The sequence below is a fragment of the Mesoplodon bidens genome (assembly GCF_964165515.1).
Source record: "Mesoplodon bidens genome assembly, chromosome: 5".
NCBI classification, from domain to species: Eukaryota; Metazoa; Chordata; class Mammalia; order Artiodactyla; family Ziphiidae; genus Mesoplodon; species Mesoplodon bidens.
The window spans coordinates 100,150,444-100,173,857 of NC_138161.1; the positions used below are offsets into that span (position 1 = coordinate 100,150,444).

A 23,414-nucleotide genomic window follows, 5' to 3' on the forward strand; every position below is an offset into this window, starting at 1 on the left:
TCTGGGTAGGTGGGCAGCCTCCTTTCCAGAGCTGGCACTGTAGCATGTTCCCTGTAACTTGGCACCCCTCTTGCCTCTTCCCCTGTCCATGATTGGGAGGGCTAGGGAGTCTCTCTCCTGGAGGGTTGGCCCTCAAAGTGGACATGGTAAGGCTCACTGTTGATTAGGAGGGGAGAAGGGGGACACAGCTGTGGGGTACTTCGTAGAACACACGCCTGTCTCGGCTCCTACCAGAATGTGATGCAGACTCCTGTGTGTGAATGCCCTGGGTTTCAGGCCGTCTATAGCTGAAACCTATGGCTTCAAGGTCTCATCTTGAAAAGAGAACCCTGGACACAATGAGGTTTTCTGTCCCCACGCAGTATGACCGGTAGCACGGCCCCAGTGAGTCTTCGTCTGTGCCCCGTCCCTTCGGTTCCCACCCCTCCTGCCTTCAGGTCACTCCGCAGTCGGGTCTGGGAGCAGAGGACGAGCATTTCTCGCCGGACTCGGCCCCAGACCCCCTCTGTGTAGCTGTGACGTCCGCTTCGCCCCGCCCGCATTGGGTGGTGACGCGGGGGTGGACACGCCCCCGCGCTTACGTCACCAGCCCGGTTCCCTCTCCCGGGAGCGTTGGCGGACGCGCGGCTCCCACCCCCTCCCCTCTCACGGGCTCTCCCCTCCCCGGTGGCGGCCGCGGCCCGACCCTCTGCAAGGCGATGGCCCGGGCCCCGAGCGCGGGCTAGCGTGCCTGGGTGCCCGGCCATGGGCTGTATCGGCTCTCGGAGCCCGGCGGGTCAGGGTAAGAGGCGGAGGCCGGGCCGGTGTTGGGGAGTCTGGCTGCGGCTGCCCGGTGCGCGGGCCGCGGGGGGGTGGGGGCCTTGAGGAGGGGGCTGGTGTTGGGAGAGGGAGGAGCCTGCACTGGGGAGGCGGGCCCGGCAAGAGGAGGGAGCGGGCCGAGCCGGGCGGGGGCTAAGCCGACTCGGGCTCGCTCCTAAAGGCCTGCTGCCTGCCTCTGGGCTTTGCGGGGTGGACTCGTGGTCTTTCCGCCTGCCTCCCCACCGCTGAGGGTGGCAGGAGGCGCACAGCCTAGAGAGGGGCTGGTCAACCCTCTCCAGCCCGTGGCGACTGGCCTTGCACGCCCACTCACGATCACCCCCCTCTGCCTACATCTCTCCTCTCACTGTCCTGGGAGTGGCCCTGTGCTGGGAACCTGCCTCTCCGAGCTGTGTCCCAACCCCCTTCAGGAGGTAGTCTGGAAACGCTGGCCATGCTCCCTACCACGGAGTTTTTGACTAAACTTATTACCCGCTTTAGAGTCTGCAGGTTGATCAAGTGGACCGCGGCCCCATTTGGGGGCACCTGTGAGCACCCGATCACCTCTCACCTCTTAAAACTGTTTTAGTTCCCTTACCCCACTTCCAACGGAAACAAAAATCACCCTACCCTGTGGAGGGAAACAGGAGCCCAAGTCTCCCAAGGCTATCAAGGCATCCTTCCCACAACTGCTGATCCCTGCTTGGGCCTTGGTTCCCACAGATGGTGGCGCACACTGGGGCCTGGCCTTAGTTCTAGTGTCTGAGGTGGGCCAGCCTACTTAACTCCAGTGTAATGGATTTCTCCACGCCTTAGGCCAGGCAGGAGCTTGTGACATTGAGGGCTGGGTTTGGAATGGGTCCTGGGCTTTCAGGGCAGGTGGTCAGTCACACAGGCCTTAGTATGTGTGGTACTTGAGGTTCTTTGGAGCTAAGACTAGCTGAGATTTGTACTTTACTTGGGTTCCCATGAGGAACTCTGGGATTTGTAGTCCTAAATTAATCTCACGACTTTTGAAGCTGAGAAGCAGCAGGCTGCTCTGATTCCTCTGGCCCTGCTAAGGCTTAGAGTTCAGGAAGTCATCCCTCCTTTAGTCAGGAGAGTTTGGCTGACCTCATGACTAGCCTCAAGAGCCCTGATTAGGTACCAGCTGGCGGCCAGGGATGGCCTGTAACTTTGTGTCTTCCTTCTGGTTGGTAGCATTTCTGGGGACCACCAGCTGGCTGAGGCTCAGGGACAGAGACGGCTGCTCCAGCTAAAGGTCAGTTGTTATGTACATTGCCTGTTGGCACGGTCTAGGGGATGAGCCTCATCTCCCTGAGCTCCAGAGAGCTCAGCTGGGCCCTGGCACTCCCACCTCCTCAAAGCCATGAGGCAGAAGTGTTCTCCTTATGTGACTAGGCACAGGTTCCAAGTGGGGAGGGGACTGGCTCAGCATCCGGAGCCAAAATAGGAATAGAACTGGGAGCTGAGCCTGGAGCAGTTCTGGGCTTTTGGTTCTCTGCATCAACACAGCCAGCATGCCTATGATTTCTGTGCTGGGCAAAATGTTTCTGTGGCAGCGTGAAGGGCCTGGAGGACGATGGACTTGTCAGACAAGTCGCAGAGGTGAGATCAGGGACGCAGATGTGATTTGGGAGGTGATGGGAAGCTGAGGAGTAGGATGCTTATGTGGCAAGAGGAAAATTACTCTGGCTTAGATTTTGGGAACCAGGCTGAAATAGGAGCAACCAAGTTGGGGCCAAACAGGGCATTAGGAAAAAGCCTTAGGGGACTGGGGCGAAAGTCAGAAAAAATCACGGGTTTGTCAGAAAAGAAGAGTAAAGGGCTGCGCACAAGCTGTGGCTGGCGAGAGGAAGGAACCAGAGCAAGCCTGTAAAGGGTCCAAGTTGGTGGTGGTGGTGGTGGTGGTGGTGGTGATGGTGGTGGAAGACTGTGGTGTGCTTTCCAAGAGGAATGGGTAGGCTGAGAAACCTGAGAAGATTCCGAATTTATCAAAGTCTAGGTTTCATACCTAGGGCTTTGATGGCACGATGTATCTTGAGGAGGATGGTGGGTAGTGGCTGCCACAAAAGGGCCCTGGAGGCCTGAAGTTCAGGGCTGTGGGATGGGGGCTTTCAGACTTGCGGAGCGCTCCAGTGGATGCTTATATTCTGGGAGGTGGGGGAGGTGGTGTGGAGAAATGGAACGGCAACCCCGGATGAAAATGGGGATCTTGGCAGAAGTGGGAGCCCCGCTGAAAAGCCTTCCCTCCACCCCTCAGTGGCCTCGGATCCGGCGTGGGCTGTGGAGTGGATCGAACTTCCTCGGGGCCTCTCTCTATCTTCCTTGGGATCTGTTCGGACCCTCCGAGGCTGGAGCCGGTCCTCCCGCCCTTCCTCAGTGGACAGCCAGGACTTGCCAGAGGTGCTGGGCCCCTGGTGTTGGTAGTGGGGAGGGTGTGCCCCACCCCCGCTTCGCCAGCCTACTCCTGGCTCCCTTTTCCTGCGAGCGAGCGGAGGCGCTATCCGGCCGGCCGGCGGGGCCCCAAGGCCGCCCCCATGCCGGTCTGCTCTGCTTGGCGCTGTGCCGGCGGGCGGGCTTGCTTGCGCCTTGGGCCCTGACGTCAGCGCATCCCGGGCCGTATCCCTGGAGACCCTGTTGCATGGTGATGGGTTGCCAGGGAGACATACACCTTTTCTCTGGGCCTGGGCCGCAGCTGCGCGAGCGCAGGCAAGGATGGCGGTGGCTGGGGGGAGTGATGGGTGGGAGGGGGGCGAGCCAGGAAACACCCACCAGGTGCTCCTCCCCCCAGGCCTGGCCGGAAGCTGCCGGCACCACCCTGGGGGCCCTGTCAGCCAGGTACTGAAGGGGAGGGACAGGGTGGGCCTGAGGTCAAGGGGCAGGTGGAGTCCCTCTTCTGAGGGGTGGGAACGTAATGGAGGAGAGCTAGGCAATGCCGAGGAGGGGGCGTGTGCCTCTGACTTCATTCATTCATTGAGGGAAACGTTTCCCCGGGCTGCCAAGGAGCGCTGAGCCAGGGGTAGGGTGGAGGTAGGAACCCAGGTGAATCAGACTCAGGCTTTGCCATCCCAGGATCCCTCAGGAGAGATGCAAGGGCATCGCTGAGGTGGGGCTGCAGGCATCCAAGAGGACAGAGAGAGAAACTGGACTGAAAACATAATGGGAGGTGGCATTTGAGGGTCAGGCCTTAAATGGTAGGGAGCATTTTGTCAGGCAAGGATGGCATTCTTCGCCCAGGGGGAAGCTGCGTTCCTTTGCCTAGAGGGAAGACGGGGAAGTGGACTTTTACTGGGCAGAGGAGATCAGTGGTGGATTCCAAACAGGCCTGGAAGGAGGCCGGGGCCTCACGGAGTGGGTTCCTTCAGTGCCTGACTGTGAAGCTTGCGCTTCACTGGGCCTTGGAGGAGTCCAGGAAAGATTTTAAATAGGGACATATTGTGACCAGTTGCACTCCAGGAAAATTATTTGTTTACATTTATACTTTGCCTCATTCATTCAGCCTATGTATTTTGAGAGATTACTGTGTACCAGGCGCTGTGTTAAACACAAGGGTGCAGCAGTGACCAAGAGAGACCAAATTCCTCAAAGAGCTAAAGATCGACAAGAAATAAGGAAACACAGGAAATAGACCATAATGACACACACGTTGATTGAGGATGGTGACTTGTTACAGACTACAGAGAGAAGATGGACTACTGGTAGGGTGGCCAGGAAGTCCTCTCTGAGAGAGTAATATTTCAGCCAAGACGCCAAAGATGAGAAAGAGCCAGACAGTCATGGGAAGGGGTGGGGGAACACTTACATATACAACATTCTGGGCTGAGAAAACAGTGTGTTCCAAGTCTCAGCATGAGTCGGAACTTGGGGGACCACCACTTGTGCTAATCTGGGCAAGGGGCACTGAGGGCTTGCCCTTGAGGAAGGGCAGTGGCAGTGGGAGTGGAAAGGTTGAGGGTAGTATAAGAGACAGTTTGGCGATGGAATCATTAGGTCTTTAACAACAGATATGGGTAAGCAAGGCTTAGGGGAGAGCTGAGGTTTGGAGCCAGGCTGAATGGGCGAATGGTGGGGTGATGCAAAGTCAGGAAGTCTGGAAGCAGGGCCAGATATGGGGAGAAGGTGTTGGGCTTGGTTTTGGTCATGCTGTAGGCTCTAGAAACAGCTAGAATGGGGGTCAGAAGACTGAGAGGAGGAGAGGGGCGAGGGGGAGAGGACCTGAAGGCAAGTCCCTCTTCCCATACCCTTGTCCCCTCCTCTTTGCTCTTCTCAAAGGCCCCACTCCGTTTACTTGCCAACCTGCTTCCCTCCCCTCTGCAAGCTGGGACGGTGGAGGGTTAGCTGCAGTTCTGCTTCTTTGGGCCTGCCGGAGTCTCTGTTGCTCCCTGGGAGGACACGGTTTGCTGATCCTGGCTTCTTACCCTCTTACATATCCCAGCAGCCACTGGGACATCTGAGATGCTCTGGCATCTCTTCTTGGCGCCCACACCCGCTTGATGCCTTGGGTGGAGCATGGGCATCTGGGGACACTGCTGTCAGAGGGGCACTCACCCTCTGATGCTGTCGCCCAAGGTGAATGTTGGAGACACAGTCGCGATGCTGCCCAAGTCCCGAAGAGCCCTAACTATCCAGGAGATCGCTGCGCTGGCCAGATCCTCCCTGCATGGTATGCACCCCCTCCCGCGCCTCTGGCCATTGGGTCCTTTCTTTGCCCTTTTGCACATGACCTTGGGGCCTGTATCCTGTGAGCTCTTGCTGGGATCTCCCTTTTCCTCTCTTTCTCAGATGAATCCCAGCCCCCTCCTCCCATCCAAGGGCACATGCGGACCCTACCACTTCCCTCCCAGGTGCTCCCTGGTCTTTCCCCTTACCAGCTTTCCTCACTCTGCCCCACCTTCAGGTATTTCCCAGGTAGTGAAGGACCACGTGACCAAGCCCACTGCCATGGCCCAGGGCCGAGTGGCTCACCTCATTGAGTGGAAGGGCTGGAGCAAGCCAAGTGACTCGCCCGCTGCCCTAGAATCAGCCTTTTCCTCCTACTCAGACCTCAGTGAGGGTGAACAAGAGGCTCGCTTTGCAGCAGGTGGGTTTATCGTAGGGATGCTCGTGTGCCTCTCCTTGGGCCTGATGTGGGGGTTGGACTCTTTCTACACCCCTGTGTCTACCCTCTCCTGTGTCCAAGCTGAGCCCTAGTCTTAGTTCATCCTCTCTGCTAAACGAATTCTGTGTCCTTCCTCTCAGGAGTGGCCGAGCAATTCGCCATTGCAGAAGCCAAGCTCCGGGCATGGTCATCAGTGGATGGGGAGGACTCCACCGATGAATCCTATGATGAGGACTTTGCTGGGGGAACTGACTCAGGTGAGGGGACATCCCATTGCTAGTGCTGCCAGCTGGGCTGGAACTGCCTGATAGGTCTTGTGATTCAGAGCTTGGCCTTTGTTTTGGAAGGGGAGATCCAGAATGTCCTCAAGCTGTGGAAGGGGAGAGGAGAGGGACAGACTCTGTCCAGGCAGTCCTTGACATTCAAGGGGTAGGCAGGCTATCTACGCTTGTGGATGGGCAGTCAGCAGTTGGAAATGGAGTGGTTCCTCTTCCACAGGTGCTGAGCCTTCTCTGCTTGTCTGTGCAGTTGGGCTTTGCAGTCCTGAAAAAAAAAAAAGGCCCAGAGACCTCACTGATACGTTCTCAGCAGCTGCTCTCTGAGAGGGTCCGCTTCTGGCTGGCTGTGGCAGCGCAGAGGAGCTGCAGTGCAGCAGCACAGCTCCTCACAGGGCTGGGGCCCCAGGCAAACAGGAAGCCTTGCTGGGCCTGGACTGCCCACAGGGCCGCTGGCTCCAGCTCAGCATCCTTGCCTTCCAGCCAAGGCCTGCCTGTGGACCTTTCTCTGGGCCAGGGCGTGCAGAGGGGACCCTGCGGGGGGCCGTGCAGCTGTGCAGAGGCCCTCCTTTCATCTTCCATTCTCTGAACCACATGGCTGACTTTCTCTGTAGCTTCTGGGCTCAAACCTCACAGGCCACCTTCCCCCCCACCACCACCTCTTTGCCTTTGAAGATTGCCTCCACCCACCCCGACCCCTCCGGCTAATTAACAAGTTCTCCAAGGTGGGCAATACATTAGAGCAGATTGGAGACTGCGGCTGTGGTCTAGAGGGGACTGATTTGGATGCCTGGACCACAAGCGTTTTTGTTTAATTGAGTTTCAGGCCTGCTTTGACTCCTGGTATAATGATAATAACTAACATTTATCCAAGGCCACTACTAGCCTATGTGGAATCTTTGTGCAAATTAGAAAAAGGCATGTCTTTATCTGGTGGGCACAGACCCATGCTAGGGCATGTTGCTTGGTGGGTAGAGTGAGGGCTGAACTTCAGCCCTCACTCACTGCCTTGGACAGGCTCCCCTCGTGCAGTGAACAACCTGCACCATGTATGGTATCCCTGTATATTTGGTCTTAGACGGTGTACCAGAGTCTGTTGTTCTCTCAAGAACCCTGTAAATTTATAACTCCCAATTCACCATTAAGGGAATCGAGGCACTGAGAGGTTAAGTGACTTGCTCCAGGTTACTCAGCTCCTGTGAGGGTGGAGCTGAGAGGTTGCGGCTTCCATTCCAGGTCGGCCAATTGAAGTGGGGCTAGCAGGGCTGTCTTCTTTCTCTCCCCCTGCAGACATGGCTGGGCAGCTGCCCCTGGGGCCCCACCTGCAGGACCTCTTCACCGGCCACCGATTCTCCCGGCCTATGCGCCAGGGCTCCGTGGAACCCGAGAGCGACTGCTCGCAGACCGTGTCCCCAGAGACCCTGTGCTCTAGTCTGTGCAGCCTGGAGGACGGGCTGTTGGGCTCCCCGGCCCGCTTGGCTTCCCAGCTGCTGGGCGACGAGCTGCTCCTCGCCAAACTGCCCCACAGCCGGGAAAGTGCCTTCCGCAGCCTGGGCCCATTGGAGGCCCAGGACTCGCTCTACAACTCGCCCCTCACAGAGTCCTGCCTTTCTCCCGCTGAGGAGGAGCCAGCCCCCTGCAAGGACTGCCAGCCGCTCTGCCTGCCGCCAGCGAGCAGCTGGGAACGGCAGCGGCAAGCCTCTGACGTAGCTTCTTCTGGGGTGGTGTCCTTAGACGAGGATGAGGTGGAGCCAGAGGAACAGTGACCCAAATCATGCCCGGTGGTGGCATGTGTCCCCTGGCCGCGGCTGGGGGCAGAGCCTCTGTGCCCAAGCACGGGCGAGGCTTCCAGCAGAGCTCCAAAGCCTGGAGGGCTCCTGGGAGCACTCACTCCTCCATTGTGTGTTTGCATGAAAGTGTTCAGAGGAGGCAGGGGCCAGGCTGGGGGCGCATGTCCTGCCCCCACTCCTGGGGTTTGCCGGGGGTTGCCCGGGGCCCCTGGGGCATGGCTACAGCTGTGGCAGACAGTGATGTTCATGTTCTTAAATCAAAACCACCACGTGCACATTTCCCCCTCGGGTGATGTGAACCCCTACGGGGGCAGCTGTGACTGGGCTGCGGGGGGTGGAGCGGGAGGGAGCCCTGCCTCGCCGCCCCCGCCCCCTGCCTCTCCTCTGCTTCTCTCCTCACCTCCGAGTCCATGTGTAGTGCTTGACAGAATTGCCCCCGCCCGGGGTGGGGGGCTGGCTCTGACCCTCCTGGAGCCTCTGGATTGAGCTGTCCCCCCAAGGTCCCCTCGCCCAGCTGGGCTCGTGCTGTGCTTCACCTGTCCATCATCTCTAAATCTTCTTTTTCCTAAAGAGGGGTCTTGGTCTGTTCTTTCAGTCGGATCTTCTCTGGGAGGCACTGGAATGATGAAAGCCTGTACTGTCGGCCCTTTCCCTGGCCCCCCTGGCGGGGTCTGGGCCCTTTCCCAGCTACTTGTAGGACATGTGGGCAGGGTCCTGGTGGCTCTCAGCCCGGGGGCTGCCCCATTCACTCGAGAGTTCTCTTTAGGGTGGAGCTGGAAGAAGGGATGGCTCAGGTTGCCACGGAGCCGTGATTTGGATGTTCTTCCAGAGAGGGCCACAAGGGGGCCACACAGGTGGCCGGGCAGCTGTCAGCAGGAATGGTGCCAACTGAGTGACAGTCATGAGGGAGTGTCTCTCCTTGGGGAGGAAAGAGGGTAGTGCCTTTCTTGGCTGAACAAAAGGCCAAAGCCACCTTACCGGGGGACTGCGCCCCAACCAGGGTGTTGATGAGCAAGCGGTGGTGGTGGCCTCTGCAGACCCTGCATTCCACGGACAGCAGGCTCTGGAGTTGTATGGCTGTCAGGGGGTGGGTGGCTGCTGAATCTGGAGCCTTGTAGGCTTTGGCAGGTGAGAGGGCCCAAGGTAAGAACAAGAGCCGGTGGGCACAGGCATTCTACAGAGAAGTGGCTCATTAGGAGTTTATTTTGTTCTATTTAAGAATTTGTTTTATTAAATTAATATAAAAATCTTTGTAAATCTCTATATACATCTGGTCACGGGAGGTTCCAGTATAAACCCATATTAGTTCTACCCCTTCCCTCAAAGGGGGAGCAGGGGTCAAGTGAACCCACCCCCACCCTGTCAGGGCGGTGCCGACCTTCCTGCCCTTGGAACACTTGCTGCAGGTGGGCACTGGGCCAGGTTTCAGGTAGGATGAGCCAGGAGAAGCTAGGTCTGAAGTGGGGCTGGAGCTCCTGTTTCCCCAAGGCAGAAGGAACAGGAGAGCTGCAGGGTCTGGGCCGACAGCCATGGCCACTGCCATCCCAGGCCACCCCTTGAGGGGATCACTGGCACTTGTCGTCACTGTCAGAAGGACTGCCCTCCCGGGGGAGGCCGTGGCGGGAGCGGGGCCCCCAGAGTGCATGCACCTCGGTGGTCTCTGTGTCACTGCTGCTGGTGGCACTGTCTCGGAAGCTGGCAAGGGGCGGCCGGACTTTCACACCCTGCGCTGTGACAGAGCCCTCGATAGCCTTCCGGAGCTGGAAAGGTGAGACGATCAGATGCATGGACTCGGAGCTCCCTGCTCAGACTCCTCCTCCCCAGCACTTCCCCAGGTAGCTGGACATAAGCCTCTGAGCCTTTTTGCAAGTGGAAGTGGTCACTCTCATCTCACCTCCTTTAGGGTGACAATTCCAATGAGTCTGCCAATACTGGTGACGTAAACATGGTCCACTCCCAGCAGTGAGAAGATGGTGTGAGTCTGCGGGGTGGGGAGAAAACACATTGGACTTGATGTGTGAGGGGACAGCTCTAGATTATAGGCCAGAGGAACCCAGAACAAGGTGGTGGGGGGCAGTAGAAGGGGTGAGGATGGATGGTGAGGAAGGGGACAGAACCACTGGAGGAAAAAGAACAATAGAATGTTTCTGTAACCAGGCCTCAGAAACTTGATAGTGGGAATCTTTATGTTGCTTACATTGATGGAGCAAGGGACAGAGGAAGGCTTCTTTGTTCCACGTTAGGAAGGAGGACAGAGGAGAGAACAACTGTTGAAATACGACATCAGATGATTGGCCAGGCACCGGGCTAGGTCTTTCCTACATTAACATTTAATTTCAGTAGTGTCCTGAGAAGTAAGTATGATACCCATTCTACAGGAGAGGCAACATGAGGGTCAGAGCTGAAGTGACTCGCTCAAGGTCATCAGGAAGAAGTGGCCTTGCAGCCCGAGCTCACTTTTCATCACATTATAGAAGGAGGAAGCACAGCCCGTCATCCCATGCAGCTGTCTAATTAGTCATGGACCGAAGTTCCACATGCACCCCACTCCCCCTTAGGGGTATTGGCCCTGAATCCTCTGCCCCTAACTCACCTCTGCGGCTGATACACGCTTCCCATTGGCTCTCAGTTGGCTGGCCAGTTTTGGTACCCCTCCAATCTTGGCCTGCAGCACTCTACATCTCTCAGTTTGTCTCTTCTGGGGCCCAAGTAGCATCCCGGGTCCAGGGGGACAACAGTCACACCCATCCCCCCACGTTTTTCTTGCTTCGGGCCCTCCCCCCAGGCTTTCGAATGTAATCACCAAGGGTTCAGAAATTGTCAGGCAGTTCCCCTTGTGCTCTAAGTGGATTTTCTTGGGCCAGATGTCTTCAAAAACACTCTACTGACTCAGCAGTTCCTGGAATTTTTGGCCCATCATTTATCGCACTGTTTTGAGTTTACTTGTAAGCCTTTTGGCTTAATATTTGAATCAAAATGGGCATTAATAACCCAGCTTTCTGAGTACCACTCACTCAGAATTCACTGTTATCATCTTAACACTTTAAAAATGTTTTATTATACAGTGCTAAATTCTCCATCTAAGACATGACAGTCATTATAAAAGGAGATAGACAGAAGTTCAGTTTTAGAATACACTTTTCTGTGCTCCTTCCATGCCTACGTCCTAACTGTCATGTGGTTAGCAAGTTCCTCCTCATATCTAACTTGAATCCTATGTGCTACAAGTTATCTTTAATTTCTTCATAAGACTTCAGAGGGAAACATATCGTTATATTTCCTGTTTCAATAATCCCTTAGCCTTGCCTTCTTATCATTTAATAATCCCTCTCAGCTTCTCCCAAGGATCCTATTAAATAGTTCCCATTGATTTTCTGTTCTCCACCATCCTAATCAGAGTGAGCTTCTGGCAGACTATATGCTTTTTAGATTTGCAAACCACTTGTCCCACTAAGCCTTACTGATTGACTTTCTGAACATCCTCGTCATTCCCCCCAACCTCCTCACCATCCTCACCAGACAGGGCTGCAACATCCTAATGGGTTCTGCTTTCTGCCTCCCTTCCCTCCAACTTGGCTCTGCCATCCTAAGAGCTTTCTCAAACTTGAGTTAGACCCCAGACTCCCCAGAATGGCCCATTAAGACCCTTCCCAAACTCGCCTCAGCCTGTCTTTCCAGCCTCAGGTGCTGCCAGGCACCCCAGCTTCCAGCCTCAGATAATCACTCATCCTTTTCTGAGAACATCCATTTCTTCCACACTTCAGCCCTTCCCTCACGATACCATCTTTTAAAGTCTCCTGTTGTTCACCTCTCAGTATAAGTAGTAGCAGTAATTCCTAACGTATATCGAATACTTGCTATGTGCTGGGCACTGTTCTAAGTGCTTCACATGTTATCAACTTTAATCCTCAGAAAAACCTATGTTGGCACAACGATCCCATTTTACAGAGAAAGAAAGTGAGGCACAGAGGCTAAGAAATGTGACAAGGTTTCGGGTTCAGCCCACTGGCACTCTAGCTTCCCCCCTCCACCCACTGCTGCTCTGCAGGCGGCCCTGAATGAATGAGGCACTCTGATGGTACGGGGACGTCCAGTTGCACAGGTTCCTAAATAGTCTCCAGTGTATTCCTCTTCCCTCTGCATGTTCCTTTCCTGGACTTCACTGGGCTACTACTTACTGACTCCTCAGGCCTACAAGGACATTTTGAATTCTCATCTTGTATGTTCTTATCACTTTCAGTTCTTTGTACTTTTGTTAGTTGGTTCCTCAAAGGCTTCATTTCTTCCTCTGATTTTTTTTTTTTTTTTTTTTTTTGCGGTACGTGGGCCTCTCACTGTTGTGGCCTCTCCCGTTGCGGAGCACAGGCTCCGGACGCGCAGGCCCAGCGGCCATGGCTCAAGGGCCTAGCCACTCCGCGGCATGTGGGATCTTCCCGGACCGGGGCACGAACCCGTGTCCCCTGCATCAGCAGGCGGACTCTCAACCACTGCGCCACCAGGGAAGCCCGTCTTCCTCTGATTTTTAAGTTTGCAACAAACGCCTACTTTGTTCTTTTTCATTTTCATTTAATTAGACACCAGGGAGCCCATTGGCGGGCCCATACTTCTTGGGCTTGGAAACAGTGAATTGACAGGGAGAGGGTCAGTTTTGCCTTCCGAAAGAATCCTGGGATTGGGGCCAGGAAATCTGGCCTCTGGGCCTGACTCTGCTATATTGACTCGGGCAAGTAACCTCCTCACTGCCTCAGCTTCCCTGTGTATTAAAATGGTTAAATCCACAGGCTTTTGGGTCAGACCACCTTGGATTCCAGGCCTAGTTCTGCTACTTACTAGCTGTGTGACCTTGGGCAACGTGCTTAACCTCTCTGAATCTCAATGTCCTCATAAAAACTAGAATAGAAAAACTAGAATATCACAATACCCATCTTACAGGGTGGTTGTGAGGATTAAATTAAACATGTGAAGAGCTTAGCCCACTGCCTGGCATGTAGCAGGCACTAAAAAAAAACACGTCAGCATTATCATCATCATCGTGTGATGTCTGAGGATTAAGTAAGGTGATGGAAACGCTTTAGAGGTCTTAGGAAGAAAGGCTTTAAATAAAAGCCAAATATATTATTCACAGGCCTATCTTCTTTTTTTCTTGCAATTGCACTGCAGTTCCCCACTCATTTTGATCTGAGGTCTTTACCCAAAGGCTTATATGTTCCTTTATTACCTTTTGCTTTTTTGTTTTTGTCCCCCGTTTTTCCTGCCCTGCTTGTCTGCACTAGGCTGGCTCTTGGGCACAGTTTGTGTCTAAGCTAGCTGCCCAAGCTGCAGACCTTGGGAAAATTCCTCCCCTTCCCCCCGTCTAATGTGCTCAGAGGCTTGCACGTTAAATCTCTCAAGAGTTTAGCTAACCCCCCCTGGTTTTTGCCCAAGCAGCCTGCTGGGTGTGCCTGTACTCCCTGCCTTCGCTTAGAGGCCTGAAGGTGCCCAGTGATGCCGGCTGCACCATTCTGGGGGGGACCCGAGGCAGTCCTGCAAAGAGAGCCCCCGCCCTCTGTTAGCGTCAGCCTCACCCACCGCCAACCTGTCTGCAGTCCAGTTTTCTCTGCATTTATGCAGGCCATTGTGCCCTTCTGCTGAGCTATCTTCCTGTCTCTACCAGTTTTCCTTTGGCCTACACTGAGTCAGACTTTCTGGGGTCTGACATTCCAAGCCCCCCACTAGGCCCTTCTCATCTTTGTTTATCTCTTCTCTGCAGTGTCCCCAATCCTACTTGGATGTTTGTTCGCTTGTTTATTAGATTTTCTTATCCTGCCTATTTCTCACCCATTTTTTTCAGCGTGGGTGTATCAGCCTTGTCAGGCGCTGGCAGCCTCCTGCCTAGCTCTGACTCTAGAGGGTCAGAGGCCTTCTGGCTTCCACCCAGCTCCAGCCCTGTCTTTGTTGCCGCTTTGGTCCAGAGTTCCCTGGGGGCAAGGCTGAGCAGAAGAAAAATGATGCTTGGCTTCACCATAGGCAGGAAGAGGCTAAGGGGCCCTGCTCCTGGCCTCCCATCGTTTGAAGCAATGTGTTTGAAAAACATCTCAGCACAGAGCCCACTCTCTGCTGTCTCTTTTTTCCCCACTGGCTTGAGTCCAAACTTGTGGGAGGACTTAGCTCCCCACCCTGTGCTCCTGAGAGCCCAGGTGGCCCCGGGCCTCTGGCCCTACCTTGTGCAAAGAGGTCCGCTCCACCAGCTGGAAGGGGGCAGGGTCAATTTTGCAGTCGCTGAAGTTGACAGGTTCATCTAGTTGCTGCTCCTCCCACTCTAGAATCTGAGGGGACAAGACTAGCAGGGTTAGGGAGAAAGTGCCAACAGCTGCTCTCACCTCCTTGAAAGTTGGCCTGCCCTTTTTCCTACCCCATGGTCCCTCCCATGGGGACAGCAGCCAACATGATGACTGAACACACTCAGGAAGAAGAGTTCAGAGTCCAGTCACACCTTACCTCCTCAGGGGTCATCTCGCCTTCCAGGTCTGAGTCACTCTAGGAGAGAGGAAGGAAGGTTGGCAGCTAGGGGCTTGGGGGAGGTGGTGTATCTCACCAGCTCAGGGGAAGCTTACCCTGCCTAGAACCCGGCCCTCCCTGTCTAGTGCTCCTGAGCTGCAGGAAGAAAGGGAGCACTTACCGCCAAGGAAATTCGGACCCGCTTCGGCTTGCGTTTGTCACATTTTTCCGACTTCTCCAACTTTGTTAGCGCCAAACCAGAGAGAAGAGGAGTTGACGTTATAGGGAGGAGGGAGGTGAGGGACAGTGGTGGGGCTGGGAGGAAGGGCATGACGCAGGGACAGCTGATATCCAGGAGGGCAGAAGGGCAGGGAGAGTGGAGGCAGGCACTGCAGGGTTAACGGACAGGTGGTCTCAGCGTCAGAGAGAGAGCTGGAGAGAAAGAGCCAGATGGAGAGGCTCGAGCCACTCACCTCTGAAGCAGGCTCAGGGGGCGGACTGCCACAGAAGAGGCTTCTGAGGGCGATGCCTGCCTGCTCCATGTTCCCTGTGTTCCCAAACACAAGGCCCTGAGGGCAATGTCATCCTTGCTGGAGAGGACCAGGAGAGGTGAGGAGGCCAAGGGGAGAGGCGTCCTGGTTCTACTCCTGGCCCACCTGGGCAGCCTCTTAGCTGGGATGTGCTCCAGTAAAAAGGCTGGGCAGGGACCCTAGTGCGTCTCCGGGGCTGGTCTCTGGCTCCGTTGTGCTAGCAGATGGGCTCACCTGTGGGACTCTCCTTGAGGTTCATGGTGTTGCTGGGCCCCCTCTTGAGAGCAGGCTTCAGGGGCTTGTGAGTCTCCCCCCGTGCTGCAGGGAAGCCCGAGTCTTCTGTGTTCACCTGCACAGGCAGGAGGGGGTTGGGGAGCCCATGGCCTCGGACCACCTCTAAGTCGCCCTCCCAAGCAGTCTACACAATGACATTTAGGAAGTCTGGGTGCCCCTGCCGTGGGGCTTTTCCCCTCACCTGGAAGAGGAGGGAGGTCTCAGGGCTGGGGGGACTCTCCTGATCGGAGGGGGAAGAGGTCCGGGCAGCTCGACGCTCCTGCATGTACTGCCGCCGGCGGGCTGGGCTCAGCTGAGCCCCCAGCAATGCCACCACCTGTGAGCACTCGATGGAGCCCAGGAGGATCATGGACTCTGGATAGAGCAGGTGGGAGGACTCAGGAGCTGGGGGTGAGGCCCTCCTACCCCCCTGACCTTCTCTCACACCCAGTGTGGGGCCTTGGACACAGACCACACTCCCGAGGGAAACCCTGGCTGGGTTTGCTAGCCTACTGCCTTCGGAACCAAGGAGACTGGTCCTGAGCTCCTGCCCCGCCCCCTTCCTGAGCAGCGACCCGGGCAGATGACCCTAGCACCTGGGCCCTCCCCTGGTCTCACCAGGGGACTCTACTAGGGCCAGCACGCGGCCCTTGGTCCTGTGCAGTGCCAACCGCAGGTCCCGGAAGGTGCAGCTGAGGGCCACGTGGGGAACATCCCGCACCATGATGTCCTCCACTCGCACCCGGTACTGCCTGAGGGCAGAGAGAGGCACGTGGTTTGCCGTCAGCATGGGGAGGGGAGCCCGGAGCACTACTAGCCCAGGGCCGTGAGGAAGGCCCCAGAGGCTATGGGGACAAGGGCTAAGGGCCGAGGTGTACCTACTGCCTTCGTTCTGATGGGGTGGGTCAGCCACAGCTCCCCCAGGGAGTGGACAAGGGCGCTCTGGCCAGGAGGGAGCAGGGTGGCTGGTCTCCCAGCCTCACTGGCTGAAGACCTTGCTGAAGGTGGGTGGAGGGAGTCCTAGGGTGGCTTCTGCCCCTCAGCCGCTCCCCCCCCGCCGTCGCCCAGCCCTCCGTACCGGTGGCGGCCCCAGCCCAGCTCAGGCAGGTAGGGCAGCTTCTTGATTCGGATGATGCTGTCGTAGAGCGAGGGCTGTAGGCTCTGGGCAACCGCGTTGGCCAGGATGACGGCGATCATGACAGGCAGGATGTGGGCGATCTGGCCTGTGAGCTCGAACACGATCACGGCCGTGGACACTGTGTGCGTCACTGCTCCTGCCAGCGCAGCCGCCCCTGGGGACAGCCACCCTCAGTCTCCTCAGGGTGCCCAGGCCCCAGATGACCCCACCCCCCAGTCCTGTAGGGACCCTCTGGGCTGCCCAGTACAATCCTGGGGAGTGGGCTTCTGCCGCCGAGAGAAGCCTGGTTTCTGCCAGCAGGGGGCGCCAGAGCCTCTGGCCCTGTGGCTCAGCCAGGGGTTTTCCGAGACAGAAGGGGACCTGCTGCACTCACCCACCACTGCATAGCCTCCTGGCACGATCCGGTAAGTGCTGCCGTCTGTGTGAATCCCGTCTGGGAACCAGGCAGCCATGCTTTCGCCCACCAGACGCCCAAATGCTGCTCCTTCAGGGAGGGGGGTGGGAATTGAAACAGGTAGTGGAGGGGGTGGGCAGGGACACTAGGAAGAGAGAGGGTCAGAGGGTAGGGGAGGGGGCTGGTGGGTCATTCAGTGCAGGGGACTGCCCTGTGGGGGTGGCGGCGGGGGCGGGGGCTGGACCCAAACCCACGCCCAGGCAGACAGGGGGCGGCCAGGGGGCGGCCAGAGGGTGCAAGCTGGGAGAACCGCAGCTGAGGACTCACCAATGACAAAGACAGGCATGAAGGCCCCGCAGGGCACTGGGATGGTGGTGGCCAGTGCAGACATCCAGAACTGCAGGCAGGAGGTCGTTCAAACAGGTAGAGGCGCCTCCAGGCCCCAGGCAGCTCCCAGCTCCACCCCAGAAGCCTACCTTGCTTATCAGTCAGGCACAAACTTCCCAGCTATCTTGGAATCCCCCAGAGGTGAAGGAAAGGAGGACTCAGGAACCAGGTGGCTTGGGTTCAAATCCTCACCCTGCCATCTAGCTGTGTGACTTTGGGCCAGTTACTTAACCTCTTTGTGCCTCGACTTCCCATCTTTAAAACAGGGGTACGAATAGTACCTTTCTCACAGAATTGTTGTGAGGCTTAAAGGAGTCAACATACGGAAAGCGCTTAGAACAGTGCCCCACACCTAGGAAGTTTACGTTGGCTATACATATGTAAGGAGCCCCACCTTCATGAGAATGAAGATGACCAGGGTGAGGAAGACATTGGCACGTGGTGGGTTCCAGGCCTGTGAGGTTCCGGGTGGCTCAAGCTCCTCCATCAGGCCCTGGCGGACCCACGTCCGGTTGTCAAACAGGGTGACCAGTGTCTCTTTCTGTGAGAGCTGTAGGTGAACAGGGTGCCTCAGGCTGGGGGACAAACAGGATGAAGGGAAGGGGCCCACAGGAGAGCAGGGACTGTTGGCTTTAGAAGGGATGCATCCCAAGAGAAAGTACAAGTTCCTGTTCTGCCTGGGGTTACCTGTCCGGCCATGAACTGTCCAAAGCCAGGGGGGAAGGTCAGAGTAGAGATGAGCAGGGTCACCAGAGCCGGGAAGAGCAGGCGTCTAGAGATGTAGATTTCATAGCATCAAATACTTACTACAGGCTGGTGATAGGCTTGGGTGCCCTCACATACCTCAGGGCTGAGGTCACAGCAGGGCCTTGGCTCTTACAGAAAAGCACACAGTTCTGAAAGAAGGCCCCCTTCGCCGTTCATGATACGGTGTCTCTGAGGGTGATGGCCATCCAGGGTTATAATGAACCCAAATGTCTTTCTGTTGGCTCCTGACTCCCTAAGTGGGTAGCACCAGCAGAAAATTCATTCCCCCAGCCCTCTTTGGACACCTCTAAGCCGTGACGCCTCCCCTTACGCTCAAGTTTCTTCTGCCTCTGTTTCTCTGAGGTGACTTAACAGGGAAGGTCACACAACATATACTCCAATAAAGAGGTTAAAAAAAAAAAAAGAGTGAAGGTCGGTGTTAGGGGAAGCCGGGGTCACTCATGAAGTTGACCGAAGGTGCCAAAGGGAGCAGGTTCAGTTGGTTGCCCCTTCCCTGAAGGACGTCAGTCCCAACAGAAGTCATGTCTCAGGCCTCCCCACTCCCAATCCTCAGGGTCACAACTGAGAGAGCTGTGCTCCATGAGGGAAGAACTAAGACTCAAACATTCTCCAGGGAGCACTGCTATCTGGGCCAGGCCAAGGGCCTACAGGAAGCCTTAGCCTTTGATCTAAAATGCCCTCTGCCACTGACTAAAAATCCAAAAGTGCCAATTTTCAGGTAATTCAAATAAAAGTCAAAATGTTCAGTCAGTCTGGAAAACACCACTGAGTGCCTATTTTTGACTGGGCCACTATCTGCCATCTCACCTGTCACCCCCCTGCCCCCAGGCCATGACCCTCACACAACCCAAAGTGCCCCAGAATCAACTCACTTCTTCATGAGGAAACGGTTGATGGTCTTCTGCTTCCTCATCACCTGGACAATCTTCCGGTTCAGGTAGACAAAGAGCGCTCCCCCGAAGCCACTTGCAATACTGGAGAGGGAACAAGCACCTGGGTGAAAGGAGGTCTCCCCTCTCTCACCTCCTCCTCTCTGACCCACCTCAGCTCCCTCAGCTCCTCACCCAATGACGGCAAAGGCCGGCAGCTCCTGGAGGTCGAAGGGGAAGTCAAGCCGGAACCGGGTTTTGAAGAGAGCCGTAATGGTCTCTGAAGGGAAGCAGAGTAGCAGAGGGAGGTGGCTGTAGCCTCGGAGGTCCCCACGGTCCCCACCTCAGCCATTTCAGGGCTCCTCTCAGGCCCCAGGTCCCCCCACCTTCATCACGGTTCCAGACTGCCAGGACCCGGAAGATGAAGGCGCTGAAGGTGGCGGCAAAGAAGCCCCGCCAGTAGTTCCGCACAGCGAAGAAGGTAGAGGTGACCTCGATGCTGAAGAGCACACCTGCGGGGGCGGGGTGTGGACAAGGAGAGCGCGCCTTGAGGCCTGGGCCTGGCCCATCGTCTCAGACCCAAGGGCAGGGCTGGGGCTGACCTGACTGCCCACCTCCAATGGGTGCCGCAAAGCAGCAGCCCACTCCCACGGCACAGGCGGCGGCCAGCATCTCTGTGTTCCGGGATTCGTTCTGGCGAGAGCGGTGGAAAGGGGAGTTGACGTCAGTGTGGGCTCAGCAGCCCATCCCCCCCCCCCCGCCTTCTCCCAAGGTCCCCCTTACCTCATAGATGCCCCCGAACAGGGAGAGGAACTTGCTGAGAAGAGCAGCACACATGCTTGCGATATGCACAAAAGGGCCCTGGGAGGTGGGGGCAGGTGGTGAGTGGGGAAGGGGCACACCCTGACCTTGGCCTGGCTTCTTCCTCCACTTGATGGTCTCCTTTATTCCCCAACCTGCACTTACTTCTTTGCCAAGGGGCATCCCACTGCCGAGGGCACAGGTCAGCCCGATAACCTTAGCTACGAAGGTCTTGAGGGTGAGGTATTCCTTGAGCACCACTCCCCGCAAGATGGTCTTCATCTCGGGGATGCCGGACCCTGGAAAGGCACAATCCCAGGAGAGTCATTTGATGTGCTGGTTTCAGGAGGTCCCATCTCCGCCCTCTCTTTCTCTTCTATTGTACCGACAGCCTGAGGAGCCAGGATCTGTGTGAATCCGGCAGAGAAAGTGATGAGGACGACGGGGTAGGTGACCCAGGCCAGATACTGGAGTAAGAGGTTAGTGTTCAAGCCCCGGGACATCCACTGTTGAGCTGTGGGGAGAGGATGTGCCATTGGAGCTCCGAAGCGCACACCCAGTCCCCGCCTGGCCACTGGACATACTGGTGTGACAAGGTGTCCCAGGGAATATCACACAGAGCACAGGCACAAGGGGTAGGGAGGGGGCTAGAGGGCATGCATGGAGACAAAGATCACTATAGGTAAGAGGGTCAGTTGGACAGGCGTGGCAACAAGTTGTGGCCTATGGGAGTGGCAGTGATTATGCCTGAAGATGGGGCAGTCAGGCTGGCCGGGGGAAGTAGTCAATGGACAAGTGTGGCATAGAGGAGGCAGGTTGGTTCTCCCTAGCCCTTCCCCACCAGCCCCTGTCCTCACCCTGCAGGCAGGCAGCGATGGCATAGTCCATGGCCCAGCTGACCAGTGCCATGAGGAGCCCCAGCAGGACCAGGAAGATCCAGTCTTCACCAACCCTGGACACTAGGAACTTATGGCAGTGTACAGTACAGACTGGGAGCAGGGAAGGGAAGAAGGGGAGGCTGGCACCGAAGTGCTCCTACCCCTGTCCCCACCCCACCCCCAGGCAGCTCTAATGGTCTCGGACCCCCTCAGCACCGCACAGCCAAGTCCCCTGCCCCAACCCAGGTCTCACTACGGCATCGGGTGCAATGGCTCTGTCCGTATTCCAGAAGCTCTGGGGCAGCCCGAGGGGAAGGTGGACCCCTCCAGGGCTCAGGCCCTCCCAGACGGATCCGAGCAGCTTCCTCTTTGGCAAAGGCCCCAAGGTCCTGAGTATACCGGCCATACATCTGAGCAACAGGGAAGATGGGAGTCAGCAGACATGGGCCGAGTGGGGATGCAGGGAGGGTTCCTGGGGCCTCAACTCCCCTTCTCCCAGTCCTCACATCATATACCCCTTCTTGAACCCACACTTCCCACTTGGGCTTGGCGTGTGGGAACAATGCACACTGCAGATGGTGGGGGCTGTGCTGGCTGGAGTGATGGGGACAGCCATGGTACAGGGACACAGCTCTGGGGGTGGCAGAATAATCGGTCCCCTTCTCACACGCCTGGGGAGGCGCGGAGCACTGAGGAGGAGTGGGAGGGAAGGCCCCAGAGGAGGAAAAGATGGAAAATCCTACGGCAGTCTGCAAGTGGGAGGAGGGAAGGTCAGAGAATAGGGGATGGTCAAGGGCATATGGGTAACAATAAGGGCCTCATGGAACCGGGGGCAGCTGCGTTGGGCCTAGGAACAGGCGGGGCCCCAATCCTTATCACGTTCCTGCTGGGCCTCTGGCCTGGAACCGACTCAGCTGCACCCTCCCACCCACCCTAATCCCCTTGTCCCCATTCTCCACACCCACCCCTCACCAGCCTGCCAGCCCAGCTGGGAGTGGAAAGCCTCTCTGGATGGGGAGAGAGTACTTAGTGGCCTCAGCCCCATTCTGGAGCTGCCCTGAGACCAGTGGTGGGTTGGGGGATAGCAGAAGCTGATGGCTGGAGTGTGACCGTGAATGCTGGGGTGATGGGATCGGATAGTGGCTGAGCAGTGGCTAGACCTGCCAAGCTGGGTGTGTGTTGGGGGGCAGGGAGGAGTAGATTCCGGCTGCCACCCGCAGAGCTTCGGGACACAAAGGGCTCCTGTTGGGGCTGGGGGGGGTGGAGGGAGGGAAAGAGAGAGGGAGAGAGAGAGCGCGCGAGCGCAGGAAAGGGACGAGAGGGAACCAGCGGGAGGAGAAAGAGGGGGGAAAGAGAGTCCAGGGGACAGGGCAGAGAAGAGAGAGAAGGAAACCAGAGGGGAAGAAGGGAGGAGGGAAAGAGAGAGAGTAGAGTATAAAGAGGCAGACAGAGCAGGAGGGGGAGGTGAGTGAGTGAAAGACAAAGGGATCGGAAGGACAAGAGAGAGAGGCTGGAGCAGAGAGTGCCAGGGAGAGAGCTTGACCCTGAGAACTCATTCCAGAGATAGAGACCGGGTGAAGGAGATGGAGAGGTAGCTGGTGCCTGGCTTGCTAGACCAGTGTCCCACGCAGATTGACAGACACATCCCACTCTGTGCAGAGGCTTACCCCTCTACCCTCGCTCCACCCTCACCTTTGCCACCTCTCCCTGTCATCATGTTTCATCCAGTCACTCTTTCTTGTAACTGGGCACCTCCTAGCCTCAGATACAGCCCGGGCCCCCTTCTCCTGGAGAAGTTCCTTCCTTGCCTCCTTCCTGGGCAAATTCCAGCCCACGCTGATAAAAAAGTTACAAGGCCCACTCCCTTCCCTAGAGTTTGGGTCCCCCACCCCTGTGACACAAGCAGAGGCAAAAGGTTTCTCAAACACTAAGTTGCAGTGGTGGCTGTGAGTCAGCGCAGATCCCCAGAACCCCTGCTTCTAATGACACTGAGGGACAGCCCTGGGGTGGGGGTGGGGGTGGGGGTGGGGCTGGACACCCAGAGTCAGAGGAGCAAAGGTCCCAACTCCTGCTTGACCCATACTCCCGTAAGGCTCCTGTGCCCCAGGGTGGCAGGCCACATTTTTCCAGAGAATACACTGAGGGGTTCCTGCCAGTGCTGGATTGCCAGCTCCCAGGGGTAAGGGCCAGGGCTGGGTTTGGGTCTGATCATCTTCCTAGCAGTGCCATGCACATAGTGGAGACAGAAGGAATGTCTCAGATGGTGGAGATACAGTGCAGAGAGAGAAAGTTCAAGCATGTGAGTGGTGCTGGGAAGGGGTAGTAGGGTGCTGAGACTTGGACCCAAGTGCCAGTGGGGAGGAGCAAAGAAAACGTTGGTGGGGGGAGTAAAGGGAAGGACACCTGGAACAGGCACCTTAAGTCCCTGTCGTCTGCAGGCCCCCAGCCTCAGCCAGAAACCTGCATGCAGCGTTCCACCATTTAGCACTCCAGGCTCTCAGGCCCTCGAGCCTCAGTTTCCCCAGCTCAGAGGGCTGGGGCGGGGTTAGGGTAGCCCCCCACCCCCCGCCCCCGTCCCGTCCTCGCGCTTCCACGGGTAACCAGGAGCAGCGGTCCGGGAGCACACTCCTCAGGGATCTGCTGGCTTCACTTACCAGGGTCTGCTCGTACTGCAGCGCCCGTGGCTCCATCCCTTCCTCCGCCGCCGCCGCCCCCGCCGCCGCCGCCATCTCCGCTCACAGCCCTCTGGCCTCCCGCCGCGGCTCGGGCTCTGGCCCGGACTCGCCTCCCGGCCCGCAGAGCCCGCGCCCACACCCGTCCCGTCCCCGCAGCCCGGGCGATCGAGTGCAGAGTGCGGCGGGCCCCGGGCGGGCGCCGCTGGCGCAGCCTCCCGCTCGCGTCCCCTCCTCGGCGGGCGGGCCGAGGGCGGTGCCCTCCG

General features: G+C 57.1%; 2 protein-coding genes across 4 annotated transcripts; one reads left to right on the plus strand and one right to left on the minus strand.

Moving 5' to 3' along the window:
- Positions 1-58: 58 nt before the first annotated feature.
- FAM131A (family with sequence similarity 131 member A) lies at positions 59-8,531 on the plus strand. Of its 2 annotated transcripts, none has more exons than XM_081234579.1 (6): positions 59-781; positions 3,059-3,201; positions 5,368-5,461; positions 5,696-5,878; positions 6,037-6,153; positions 7,462-8,531. In XM_081234579.1, exons 1-6 carry the CDS (start codon positions 745-747, stop codon positions 7,935-7,937), a joined length of 1,050 nt encoding a protein of 349 aa, XP_081090705.1. In that variant the 5' UTR covers positions 59-744; the 3' UTR covers positions 7,938-8,531. The 2 variants fall into 2 exon arrangements, with proteins under 2 accessions (XP_081090705.1, XP_081090706.1); XM_081234580.1 differs by lacking the exon at positions 59-781 and adding an exon at positions 2,187-2,403.
- A 129-nt stretch (positions 8,532-8,660) lies between these two features.
- CLCN2 (chloride voltage-gated channel 2) lies at positions 8,661-23,351 on the minus strand. Of its 2 annotated transcripts, XM_081234577.1 has the most exons (24): positions 23,131-23,351; positions 20,730-20,886; positions 20,456-20,587; positions 19,984-20,112; positions 19,764-19,897; positions 19,581-19,658; positions 19,400-19,490; positions 19,184-19,309; positions 18,993-19,077; positions 18,801-18,902; positions 17,848-17,932; positions 17,555-17,710; positions 17,101-17,170; positions 16,753-16,863; positions 16,320-16,533; positions 15,860-15,993; positions 15,444-15,616; positions 15,203-15,317; positions 14,912-14,985; positions 14,620-14,679; positions 14,439-14,477; positions 14,162-14,266; positions 9,856-9,942; positions 8,661-9,721 (listed from the first exon to the last, which is right to left on the minus strand). In XM_081234577.1, exons 1-24 carry the CDS (start codon positions 23,203-23,205, stop codon positions 9,527-9,529), a joined length of 2,727 nt encoding a protein of 908 aa, XP_081090703.1. In that variant the 5' UTR covers positions 23,206-23,351; the 3' UTR covers positions 8,661-9,526. The 2 variants fall into 2 exon arrangements, with proteins under 2 accessions (XP_081090703.1, XP_081090704.1); XM_081234578.1 differs by lacking the exon at positions 19,984-20,112.
- Between the last annotated feature and the right edge of the window lie 63 nt (positions 23,352-23,414).